At 35.6% G+C, this 13,539-nt stretch overlaps 1 protein-coding gene across 1 annotated transcript in view; it reads left to right on the forward strand.

The window, feature by feature from the left end:
- LOC109831414 (ABC transporter C family member 14-like) overlaps positions 582 to 13,539 on the forward strand; it is a 29,018-nt gene continuing 16,060 nt past the window's right edge. Inside the window, exon 1 of the mRNA XM_020398738.1 lies at positions 582 to 733. Within this exon, the coding sequence (XP_020254327.1) occupies positions 608 to 733 (126 nt within the window). The 5' untranslated portion in view covers positions 582 to 607. The remainder of the gene's footprint in view (positions 734 to 13,539) is intronic.

Here is a 13,539-nt window from a genome sequence, read left to right on the forward strand (position 1 = left end):
GATCAGCATCCGTGACCGTATGGAGTTCGCCTCACAGTGCGCCGGCCGCGGCAGCGAGCGAGGCCCGCTTCCTCCGGTCTTGTCCTCTCATCAGTACAATTTCATCGCAGGTATAAAAAACATATATCGATCAGAACCATGGGAATCATGTTGCAATTAAGGCATGCATACTTTACTCGCTCGGTTCCCCACGTGTCAAAATTTTAATCGGGTTGAATTCTAAATCGGGCCGCTAGAATTGGCGAATGAGATTACAATTTTAATCGGGTTGAATTCAAAATTTTATCACAATTTTCATATTTTTTTTTTGCAGGCAATCTCGGCATGCTCATCCGCTCCACCCTGATAACCTCGCTCTACATTAGAAGGCCTAAAGTCTCTGCCTGCTCCTCCCGCCAGCACGCACGGCGTCGCAGTTGATTCGTGGAGACTTAACTTGGGATGCCATGGCGCGTCGAGCGCCCAGCAGCTCGCTGACGTTCATGACCGCCAGGTGCATCTTCTCTGGCGTGATGCGATGCAGGTGGGCGGTGCGCGCTGCGCTGCTGTAAGTGTACCTTGGGGGTGGCTTATGTGCGGCGGCGGTCGCACGGGATCGTCGTGATGAATGGGGGTGGTGACGGTGGTGACGAAGAAGAGCAATGCGTATCAGTTCTTGCTGATGGGGATGAGGGATAGGAGGATGAAGGCCGTCAACGAGATGCTTAATTATATGAGGGTCATCAAGTTTCAGGTAACTGAAAATTCCATTCTTTTTGTTTTCTTCTTCAGATAATCCCCCCCTTGTTTACACCTTCACTTTTACTAAGGGCCTGTTCGGTTTGCTCAAAAAAATGAGAAAACACCCGCCACCTCACATTTTAAGAAATTCCCCATGTGCCACATAGGTTTTTGGTTTCAAGAGTTTCCATTTCTTCAGTTCGGTTCGTTTTGAAATTTAGAGAAATGAAACGTCACGTAGGATGTCACATCACATTTTTAAGAAATGTGTTTTCACAACAAAAACCTCTGAAAACACTTGAAAATGCCAATTCAATGAATTTTTAATATTTAAAAGCACTATTGGAACAATGTATGGGAATTAAACAGATTATTTAAATGTTTCCATTTCTCTTTCCCTTTTTTTTGTTCAAACGAACACAAGAAATAGAAAACACATGCACTGTTACTATTGCGGCTTTTTTTGTCTCTTTATGTGACTTGGCGGTTTCAAGGGGTGATTTCTTTGCGAAACGAACACAAAAAATAAAATGTGGGAAAACTCTTGAAATGTCATGATATCAAATGAAATGTGACATTTCCATTTCTTGTTTTTTTCGGAAAACAACCGAACAGGCCCTAAGAGCATCTCCAAGAGTAATTTTAGGTTTCCCCTATATTTGAGGAGCAAATCTCTCATCATAAGAAATAAGGAGCCAAATAATGAGTAAGTGTTTTAACAATGCTTCCCAAAATGGCTCACTGTCTCATGTCCTAGACTAAATATCGGAAGTAGGAGAGGGGAAAAAGTTGTTTTAACAATGCTCTCTATGTTGAGACTAAATATAAGGAGTCACTTTGTTATCCTTGATTTGGAATACCAAATCATATTCCTTATATTTAGTCTCAAACATAGGTAGCCTGGAGCAACTTTTCTGCCTCATATTCCTTATATTTAGTCTAGAACATGAGATAGGGAGGCTGTTAGAGATGTTCTAACCTCAGCTATTTTATTGGCATTGTCATTAGCGAATCCATGATTTTCTGAAAAGTAGTGTAATTATATTGTTAATAATTAACAATTTTACAACCACCCTCAACAAGTTTTCATAAAAAAGTACATGATTGTACTGTTAGTAACACAATCTGCTTTTTTATTTATTTATTTCAATCTACATCATTAAACAATTATTGAGCCAACCACGTCTCTTTGGATAGTAACACTTATTAATCCGAAAGTAGTGTCAGGTGACACTACTTTATCAACAGTGGATTCACCCCCATTTTTACACTTAAGAGGGAGTTAAGGGGATGTTTGGATTTGTTTTTTGGATGAATAAAAGGGGGAAAGCTGCCAAAAAAGGGCAGCTTTTTGGCAGCTTTCCCCCAAAATCACTTCTATAAAATGTGATTTTGGGGGAAAGCTGTCAAAAAGCTGCTAATTTTGACAGCTTTCCCCTCTTTTACCCATCCAAAAAAGAGAACCAAACGGGGCCTAACTGCAAGTGTGTCCTTCTAAAAATTGTGAAAACAGGGGTTAAGATCTAGTAAATTAGACAGGGGTGATAAGTGAAAATATGGAGCGGGGGTTATGTGCAATTGACCATTTACACGCCCAACTAAAATCCAAAACCGGACAATAAACTTTAAAATAAGAGTGACACTACGGTCACACTCCCCACCACACCATGGGACACAACCCCCCTCACAGCTACAGTGGGCCCACTTTAGATTTTTTAAAAAAAATCTAAAGTGGGCCCGTGCACTGTAGCTGTGAGGGGGGTTGTGTCCCATGGTGTGGTGGGGAGTGTGACCGTAGTGTCACTCATCTAGAAGAGGGGGGAAATAGATCTACAGTTGATCATCTAAACATGCATGAGGAAATGCACTTATTATTATTATTATAAATAACCCAGTTCAGAGTCGAACCCAAGACCGTGGGAGCCATACTAGAACCTTCAAACCGTCCGAGTCACCCGCCATGTGTGAAGAAATGCACTTTGATGAGTTATCTTCTTTAAGCTTAAATTCAATATGCCAACTGATGTTTTAGGATCTACAAGCAACTCCTATATCATTAACTTAGAAGGTTGAGGACACTGGATGATAAAATTTTCTCAAATTTGTCAGAGCTCTGTGTTGCATTACCAATTGCTATTTGGAGGTGGAGTAGATTATAATGAAGACGGGAGAAACGAATCAAATCCTTGAGTGGAATTGGATGTATATTATTGTTTTAATTATATAGCTTGTTAAGTTTCAGCTGATGAGATTATTAAGGCATCCATCACTTTTATCCATACCATGTCCACCTCAACACTATGTGAAAAATTACATTAGCCTCTCCAAATTGCAAGTGTTAACACATGTCACTGTTGTTATACTGGTGAATTAATGAAATAAAATTGACAGAAAAAAAAAGAAAAAAGAAAAACACGTCAGTGTTGTTGATGATGAAATACTGGGCACCCCCTCCAAACAATAGTCTATGAAAGTTGAAAGCCCCTCTAAACAACAGTCTATGAAGTTGAAAGCTAGTCATCAATATATAACGTCACCAATCAATATTTTAGTACTAGCTTATTAGTATTAATGATTGATGCCTCACATGTTAAAGGAAAAAAAATATCCAACAGAGTCTGTTTAATTAATGGACAATTTATTGTCTAAACTAAGAAGAAATCTAAGTCAAGCACTCATTTTCGTGCCCTCAAGTTTTGCATTTGATTCGACAATAGACACTTTTCTAGAAACACTAGGTGTCCACTAAATACCATGCGGCGAAAAAGCAAGTGCCCTTTGAACAAATATTCAAATTTTCCGCATACGGGTAAGCATACGGGTAAACTATCTAATCTATCTTGTCCATTGGATATCCGCGGTCCAAAGTAGGAACTCATTTACAAATTCTAATACATTTGCATAGATTCAATGTTAGTAAAACAATTAAGGAGACAGAAATTCTGAGGCGTGAAACACTTTCCTTAAAGAAATATTTGCCCCCACTTGATATTCAAAGTTGCTTCGGGTTAATGCAAATTTTCTTCCCAGGATACAACAGAAAATGAAAATTCCAGTAAGCAAATCTGGAATTTTCCTTAATTCGTTGTGAAACAAGTTTGTAATATTGCAGATGTTTTTGCTAGAAAAGATTCAGAAAAATGAATTGTTAAAAGATATCTGAAAAGCATAAACTATTTATAGTTTTGAAAATGTGCTTCCAACAGTCACAACTTTTCAAAACACCCCTTAGAACAAACAGCCACTTTTCAACAGTCACTTGTCTTTTCATAATTTTTAAATTTCGAAATATTATTAAAAATAAAATATATTCAATATATAATTATATATATAAAAAATAGAACATTTAAGCGGCAGCGGCAAGCGTGCTAAGTGCGTCAAAATCGCGCATTATTCGCGCTACCCGCACGCGGGTTTAGAAGCCTACACTTTGATCCATTATTCAAAGCCCAATAAGCATTCAATGCTTTTAAACCTCTAAAAGAATGTTCAAAATTCCAATGTGGGACTATCTTGTTTTTTACAAACAAATACTAACATTCAATGATAGATAGTTCTGCCTAGTGAAAGCCTTTGTTCTCTAAATAGTCATGATTTGAGTCTGGTCGAGTTCATGTTCTACATATCAGGGCTCTACGCTTGTAGATTTGAATCTAATGAGAGCCAGGTGACGGAGACTAGAAATGAGGAACAACTTGATTCCACAAATTAACAAATTCACATGCGGAAGCTTGTTCTACTTGTGCTACTTAGAGATGGAAATCAAGGTCGTACTTATAGAGACAGAGGAAGATGGAAATAGTACGGTACATTAATCTCATTAAACGGTCACCAATATATCTTGTGTTCGTTTGGAGAACCGGATCGGATATCTAAGTTCACATTTGTAGCAAAGAAAATGCAAGCACCTAGAACTCTCTTTTCTAGTTTTGGATACTCACGCATCACTTTATATGAGAGAATCCTCTCATTATTCTTCTATGGGTGTGCGCACACACATATATTTTTTTTCTTTATTTTTCTCTCTTCAAAGAAAATTTCCTCAAGGACTCAAAATATGAGACTGAGACAAGTGAGGTGTCCCCTTCCTATTGGATAATGAGTTGGCCATCATTAATGATGGCCAACTCATTATCCAATATGAGGGGGACACCTCACTTGTCCCCCCTATTGGTCCCATATTTTGGGTGCCTGTAGCAAAGCTCCTCTTCAAATCACACGACCAAGAAAGCCTTCAGGAAGTGGAACGCGCAGGTGAAAAAGGGTGGATGTGGGCACACATGGGTCCTATGTATCCCCTATGGGTTAATGTGGCAGTCATGGCCCAGGCAAAATTTTCTGCTATTCTGCTTATTAATTGTGATGCTATTTGGGGAAAAAAAATCAGTCTCCAAGGAACCACATTAAGATCTTTTTTTGGTTTGCGTGCTTTGTGAAACGTGTATTCTGTCTACCTTCATGATGTGTAGATATACATACATGTCTTGACCCGTGGTCCTTGATGAGTATTATGCATGTATATATATGATGGAATATCTCTACGAATAATATTTACCTGAATATTCCGATATATTTCGATATGAAAAGTTGCTGTTCTCAAACCAAATAGCTCTTAGGTGATACTTGATTTGATTCGAGGAACATGCCAGTTATCTTCTAATAGAGATATTAGCTAGCATGTTTATTCAGCTTCATGAGTGTCTGGACCTCAGTCAAGTTATAGCGGACTGAGTTAAGTAAAAAAGAAAGAACTTGTTAGAACATCGTTCGGGGTGTAATGTTGTTCGTACAACATCTCTAGTTTGATAAATAACAAACTCTAATTTGTTATTGGTATGTTTGTGAGATGATATATTTTAATTAGGTATAAATAGGTATGAAGGAGTAACGGATCAAAATGATGCACAAGTCAACATAAACGTTGATTTTAGCCTTTGAACTATCTACGGTCACGAGGCACCATGGATGGTCGAGTCTAGCCATTGATGGACTACTGGAAACAATCATAGAAATAGAAATCAGAAATCGAACCATCGACGAACTACAATCAATAATCGCTTCCACAAACCAGAATTTGCACATTCGATGGACTACAATCAACCATCAATGATCATCATCAACCATTGATGATTGTGATCAACCATCAATGGTCCTGATGAGTTTTGGCAGATTTTTAGATTTAATCTTAGCCGTTCATCAACCTGTTTATTATCCAATTTGAACTCTGATTTGGGTATCTCTTTCCTGTCCTATCAAGGCTTATTTAAGAGGCGATAGAGATCATAATAAACAATGAAGAGAACGAAGAAAAATGAGATATCTATTCTAGGGTTTACTGAGAGAATTTGATTTGAGAATTTAACCCTCAAAGCCTCATTCAACTTCTTCTCGTTGTGCTCAACATCGGATGATTGTTTCAGTGAGGAGAAGTGCCATTTGCATTCAACTGTAACATCGCTTCTTCAAGATCTTCAATAATGTTTTGGAGAGCGATTTATTTAAAGGACTGTAAGATCTTTTTAATTGTGCTTTAGTTAGTTTTGGGTTGGTTTTCTATTTTAAATTTGTGAGTTTTAACGACATATTCAAGCTGGAGTAATTGAGGGTTGGCGTATTCAACGCAGGTGAATTGAGGGTGGCAAGCTATGGCTAAGTTTTTTCTGGTCATCGTGAGGAGTTAGGTTAGTCGACTGGTTTCGGGTAGATTCCAGAGTCTTGTCTATAAAGCCTGCTAAATCAAGTTGTGATTTGGTAGAACTCCGGTCATAATGAAGAAGACTCTTCGCGAGAAGGAAGAGTGGATGTAGAATTTTAATCCGAACCACTATAAAAATCTCGTATTCTTGTGCTGGTTCGCTTTAATTTTTCACATATTATTTTCATTGCATATATTGAGTCTTGTCAAAAAATTATAGCAATCATATTCACTCCCTCTAGGCTTGCATTTAGTTCTAAGAACTAGTTACAATGCCTCATTACCCATCTTTAGGCATCGCAATTTAGGGTAGAGATGTCAAGCCTTACCATCGTTTTAGCTTTTCCTAAAGGACAATGCCGTAAACTGACCCCCACTTTTCGATGGCAACAATTGCACATGTTGGAAAGCATGTATGAAATTTTTTTGTTGTCCACTAGTTTAGATGTTTGGGAGAGTGTTGAACATCGGTAGAAGGAATCTACTACTAAGTTATATGGTGTTACAGTTATTCTAACCAAGGATAAGTAGACTCCACAACATAAACAAATTTACTCTTTATAACTCAAAAGCCTGAATGCTTTATATTGCTCTTTTACTATTGAAAATTGTAACTGTATTTCAAATTGTACTACTGCGTAGGAAATTTGGAAAATACTTGAAGTCACACATGAAGGAACTTTGCAAGTTAAGGAGGTAAAGCTCGTAATGGTAGTAAGTAAATATGAAGATTTCAAGATGAAAGCCTCCGAGAGCATACAAGATGTTCACACGATGTACTAGTATCATGAATAAGTCAAAATTTTTAGAGAAGGATATGACAACAAGGAGCTATGTAGAAAAATATTCTGTTCTCTATCACGGGATTGGGAATCAAGGGTAACGACAATAGAATAACTTCATAATTTTTCTAAACTTTCACTTGATGATCTTACAAGCAATCTTATCACTTATGAAGTCTGACTAAGAGAGAGAGAGAGAGAGAGAGAGAGAGAGAGAGAGAGAGAGAGAGAGAGAGAGAGAGAGAGAGAAGATGCCTCAGAAAAGATTCGAAGGAGAAGTCATTATCTTTATGAGCAAAGAAGGAGAAATCCTAATCAAAGAAGAAGATGAAGTTAGACTCAAGTTCAGAAGATGATGATGATCAACCTGTGCTTATTGCAAAAGGGTTCAAGTCTTTTCTAAAGTCAAAGAAAGGACAAAAATATTTTTCAGAATAGACATAATCAATTTACTAAGTGGGTAAACAATAATTCCTTAAGTAATTCTGAAATTGAACCTATTTTGTTATCGTTGTAGGAAACCATGTCACTATAAGAATCGATGCTCTTTCAACAAAAAGGAAAAGAAGGAGGGTAAGAGTCTTAAAGTTACAACCTGAGATTTGATAGATAAGGATTAGTTTGAAGTTGAGACTTGTAAATATGACAAACGAGGGAATACGTGTCTAATGGGAAGAGTCGCTTTGTTTTCAGATTCAGATCAGAGTAACTCAAGTGGTTTTGACGGTGAGTATTCAGATGAAAAGTTATATCCTTCTTATAATGAGCTTTATTCTAAGTATAAAAAGATGTTAATTCTTTTGAAAAATATTGCTCATAAATATAAAGAAACTAAAGAAGAATACAAACTTGAAGGAAAAAAAAAGGCTTTTGTCGAAGAAAGTTAAATTTTCTTCTTCAAATTTGAATTCAGTGATCCAACCTTTTTTGAGTGTTTAAAATATTGTGAATTATAAAAACCAATCTCTTATTTATCTAAGCAGCTTGAAAACCATCAAGTAAAAAAGGAAAACTTGTTCTTAAGATAAATGAGTTATATCGTGATTTGTTATTCGTACTAATTAAGTTTGAAACTCAATGCACAACAGTTATTTCGGAAAATAAACAACTAAAGTTCAAAATTAGTTACCTAGAAGAGACCATGATAAATTTTTCATTGGATCAAAATGTCTTGGCATGGTCCTTTCCAATCAATGTTTTGCAAAAGCTAAAAATGGACTTGTTATTTATATTCTGGAAAACATAAAAAGTTTTAACATTCTTTTATAAAGAGTAATAATCTTGGTTGTTTTGATTCTATTCCCAATGGGACTTATCATTCTATATGCTCGTTATGTGAAAAGACTAAATATGTTTCGATGAGTTGTCGTATGAGATGTAGAATTAAAATAATCAGATTTAGATATCGAAAGGCCTAATTTTTTATAATTATACACACACACACACATACAAAAAAGGGATCATCGATGGTCATGATTCCACCATCGATGGTTCATCATTGATGGGCAGATAAAAGAGAGCAGTTTTTTTTACATTTTTACTTTTTACCCTCTTTATATGTTCTCTCTCTAATTACTATGAGTTTTTTGATTTTTTTTTGGATTTTGTTGCATTTGTTGATTCTATAATCATTGTGATCATCCATTTTATAATTAAAATCAAATCAAATCAAGAAAGGTATGTTTCGAAACCCTAGATCTTAAACTTTTAATTTCTTGGGCTTTAACATGTTTTTATTGATATAAGATGTGTGGATGGATGATTGATGGGTATTAGAATAGTTTAGATCATTGAAAATTGAGTTTGTAACCAATTTTTGATTAATGTGGAGCAAAAACTCATCAGGTTTAGTTCTTCAAAGAACAACACTGATGGTGTGTTCAACCATCGATCGTCGTCAATCATCCATCAACGGTCAATAAGCAGAAAGTGCTTATTTTTTAGTCCTATTTCATATTTTACTCAATTTTCTTTGTTTCTAAACTATCCTATGAATATTCTCTATACTAGTATGTGGTTATTTGACTTTATAGAGAATGTCGTAGGGGAAGAGAGCTCGATCTTTACAGTCTTCTTCTCAAGATTTACTTAAGAAGCATCAGTATCATATATGAGCGAGTATTATACGAGCGTTACTTATAGGAGTTCCATAGTGTTTTAGTATTTCTGAACAACATTGGATTAGGACCTATGAAGAACAAAGGAGGAGAGAAGGCTAATATTATTTGGGTTTGGGAGTTTTACATGAACTACAATCGAACCTATGGATCTACAGAGTTTAGGACAATAGTCAGAGGATGAGAGATCACAATCAGTGTTGACTACATCCGTAAGATCCTTCGTCTACCTCCACCATAGCCCAGATGTCACAATGTACTCTTGTTTTCTGAGAACATCACTATAGATTCTCTATAGTACACTCATTTGGCTGAGTTCCTCACAGATAGTCCTATTGTAGGGGTATTCAACTCAGGTTACTTGAAACTAGAGTATATTCTGTTGGCCTTCTTGTTTTGATGATGTTTAACAAACAATTTACTACTAATGTTGTTTATCTAGTATTTGTTAGCTTGGGTAATTTAGTTTAGGATTTATATTATGTGTGTTATATACTCTAAGCTCAATTATCTATACACACACATTTATTGGTTTCTTCGTATATATATATATATATAGTCATATATATATGTATAAGTTTTGGTTTCTATGCATATATATAGTTATATATATACATACATATGTTTTGAGTTTTTATGGTTATATATATGAAATTCTATATTTCATATTTTCTATTATGTTTTTGAAAACATTGCATAGAATATGCAATTTTGTGAAAATATTGTATTCTTAGTTTGTAGACTTCAATATCAGTTTATACATGTTTTACTAAGTCTATAAAAACATTTCACAAAGTTTCAAAAGTTGGTTTATGTCAAAACATCAAAATTCAAGTATCTCATATTTTCATGTTTTGGACTATTTTGTAAAATGATGATATTTTTCATTTGGGAAGTCCTTTTTGATAACCAGTCATTGTAGCATGTTTATTATCATGTCTACAATCATTCCCCAAAGTTTTATATTTTTTGGAATTTATTTGATATTTTTAAACATGGTTTTAAAATCAGCTCTAAAACCAATTTTTTCTGGGATGTCAGTTTTCGGTCGACCTGTACGGTCGACCGGTCAATTGACCATTCGTCAGTATTTTTCCAGAGAATCTTCGGTTGACCGGTCCGGTCGACCGAGATCTCAAATCGGTCGACCGACAGAATTTCCGGTCGACCGACATTAGTCCAGAAAGTTTTCTTCGTGTTTTTTCTCTCATCGGGCTTTTGCTCTCTGCCGGTCGACCGACAAAAATTTCGGTCGACCGACAATATAGCCGTTGCTTTTTAACGGCTCTTTCTCTGAGCTGTTTGCTGGGGTTTTTGGTCATTTCTTGTTTGGGTTTTTGCTGAGATTTCTAGTGGGTATATATACCCCATTGCTGATGTCTTTTCAAATTAGTCAAGAGAGTTTTAAAACAAGTTTAAGAAAGTTTTTAATCAAGGGTTTAAGTTTTGTTTAAAAGAGTTTAAGAGTTTGTTTGAGTTTAGTTTGTGAAGCAAATTTTACAAGAGCAAAGAGGAGATCATTCCTTGGTGTTTGGGCATTCAACTCATTTCACAAGAGCAAGTGGAGATCATCCTTTGGTGTTTGAGCATTCACTCTTCTCCCACTCTCTTGTTATCTTTAGATAAGTGTTTTTAAACTCATCTAGCAATTTATTATTTTGATTATAATTTCCATAAGCTACTAGATTTCTATATTGAGTTTAATCGTTTTATTGATACTCTTTGTTCACACACAACCTATTGAGCTTATTGTATTTACATTCATAGTATAATTTAGGTTTGTGACATTGAGAGTGAGCTTAATTGAGTTCTCATCTTGTTTAGAGAACAATCAATTGATTTATATTGTGCTTAATTGTGATGTCACTTTGTAATACACTTGTACACTGTTTAGAGAACAATCAATTGATTTATATTGTGCTTAATTGTGATGATTCACTTGTAATACACTTGTACACCGAGAGAAGTGTGTGGTGAGAGACGGGGTCGAATCCAAGAGGAGTGGTGTCGGTTGACGTGCCTAGGGAGAGGTTGTAACCGAGCACTTGAGGAGGAGGACACGGGCTAGGACCAACACTTTGTGTGTGAGGTGTGATTACATAGTGATTGTATTGTGAGGTGTAAACGTTGTTCGGGTGAACGTAGAAAACCCGGTTGTGATAGTGGAGATCTCCTCGAGGTGAGGAGCGGGGACGTAGGTCGTGGGGACCGAACCTCGTAAACATATCGTTTTGTTTGTGATTGCATTGGCGTTCTTATTCTTGTTTTCATATCTTATATCGCCTTTGTGTATTGCTCATCATATTACCCTATCACTTGTGTAGATTGTTTATTTTACCCTTGTGTTAGTTCATATATCCTTGCTCATATATTTGTAATATCTCATTGATAGGATATATTCATTTGTTCATATTGCTTATCCTAGCTTACGTATCTTGTTGTATTTTATACTTGCTAGGATAACTTATTAATTAGTTTTAATTGGCATTTAATCGGATTAGATTAGCATAAGACCCTAATCACCCCCCCTCTAGGGTCTAACAATTGGTATCAGAGCTTGGTGCTCTTTGATTTAAGGTCTAATCGCCTTGAGTTAAAGATCCAAGTTATCTTTTTGTGCTAATCTTGTTTTGATTGCATTTTTTGTCTTGCTTGCACATATATATTTATCATGGTCATGAAGCGTGCACATTTGTTAGGCTATGAATCTAATGTTGCTCCTAAATTCATTAATTTTCCCTATGCACAATGGGCTTCTAGATTTAAAATTTTTGTGCAATCTAAAAATATTGATTTATGGGGAATTATTGATGATGCTTATATTGTACCCACTATGGAGAAATCCAAGTGGAGTAGAAATGATAAAAGATTGTTTACTATGAATAAAGTTGTGTTAGAATATATGCTTCATGCACTTGATTCTTCTATTTCTAACAAACTTGCTCATTTTGATAGTGCTTACAAATTGTGGATATTCATAGAAGCACATCAAGGAGACTTGGAGGCGATCCGACAAGCTTTGGAGGATCCCGCTTCAAGTTCATGTGGAGCATCATGCACACGGCCACTAGGCGATAGCCCTAGTGAGGTTTGCGAGTTCGAACCCGATAATGATTTATCTAGTGATGAACTTGCTTGTGCTAGTGAAAAATTATTACATGCCTTTAACAAATTGCAAAATGATTTCATTAATTTACAAAGCAAGCATGAAATTTTGAAATCCGATCATGAGTTGTTAGCATCTAAGTTTGAAACTATTTCTAATGAAAATGTGATCCTTAAAGAAAACAATGAAAAATTAAAATTGGATCATGTTTCTTTAACTTCAAACGTTGCTAGTTTAACTCATGAAAGAGATAATGCCATGTTAGAAGTAAAGAACATACAAAATAACACTGCTTCTTTTATAAATGACTACTTATGTTCTACTTCTAAAAGTGCATATGTGCCTAAAAATGAAGACTTGAATCTTATGAAAAATTGCATTTCATCTTTAGATTCAACTTTGAAAATATGCATTGATAACCATAAGAAACTTATGGACAAGTGTGCTAAATCTAGTAAATCACCCATACACTATGCACACTTGTATAGCAAAGTTTACAAGTGCTCCATTTGTGGTCGTAAAGGCCATTTAGCTAAATTTTGCTATGATGCACAAAAACATAAGAATATTAATCCTTCTTGTGCATCTCATCAAGTTTCTTCATCACATGTACACACACATGCACCCATTGCTCATCATAAGCATGCTCATGTGTATAGATGTGATCATTGTGGTAGATTTGGTCATTTGGCCAAATTTTGTTTTGATTTAAAGAGAGTTTCACATTTGCAAAATAATTTTAAAAGATCATCCATGTTTGCAAATGTTTCTAAAGTTTCCCGTGCACAACCGTTTGGTCAACATAAGCAAATGCTTCCTTTCCATTGTACTTATTGCAATCGGAAGGGTCATTTGAGTAATTTTTGTTATGACCGTGTTCGTGCACCATATATGCCTAAGAGGGTTCATAACCCTAAGGCTTTGAGCTTTATTGATAGGGGTCATGTCCCTAAACAATCCGGCACCAAGAATACTTGGGTGCCAAAATAATTTTTAAGCCAAGAATTTTAGTACTTTTATTTTTCTTTTTCTTGGTTTCGAAAAATGTATTTTAAATTTTTATGAAAACAATTCCTTTTATTGATCAAATCTTTTGTTTTCATGATTATTTGTTTCGAT

The sequence above is a fragment of the Asparagus officinalis genome, chromosome 2 (genome assembly GCF_001876935.1).
Source record: "Asparagus officinalis chromosome 2, Aspof.V1, whole genome shotgun sequence".
In the NCBI taxonomy this organism is placed as follows: domain Eukaryota; kingdom Viridiplantae; phylum Streptophyta; class Magnoliopsida; order Asparagales; family Asparagaceae; genus Asparagus; species Asparagus officinalis.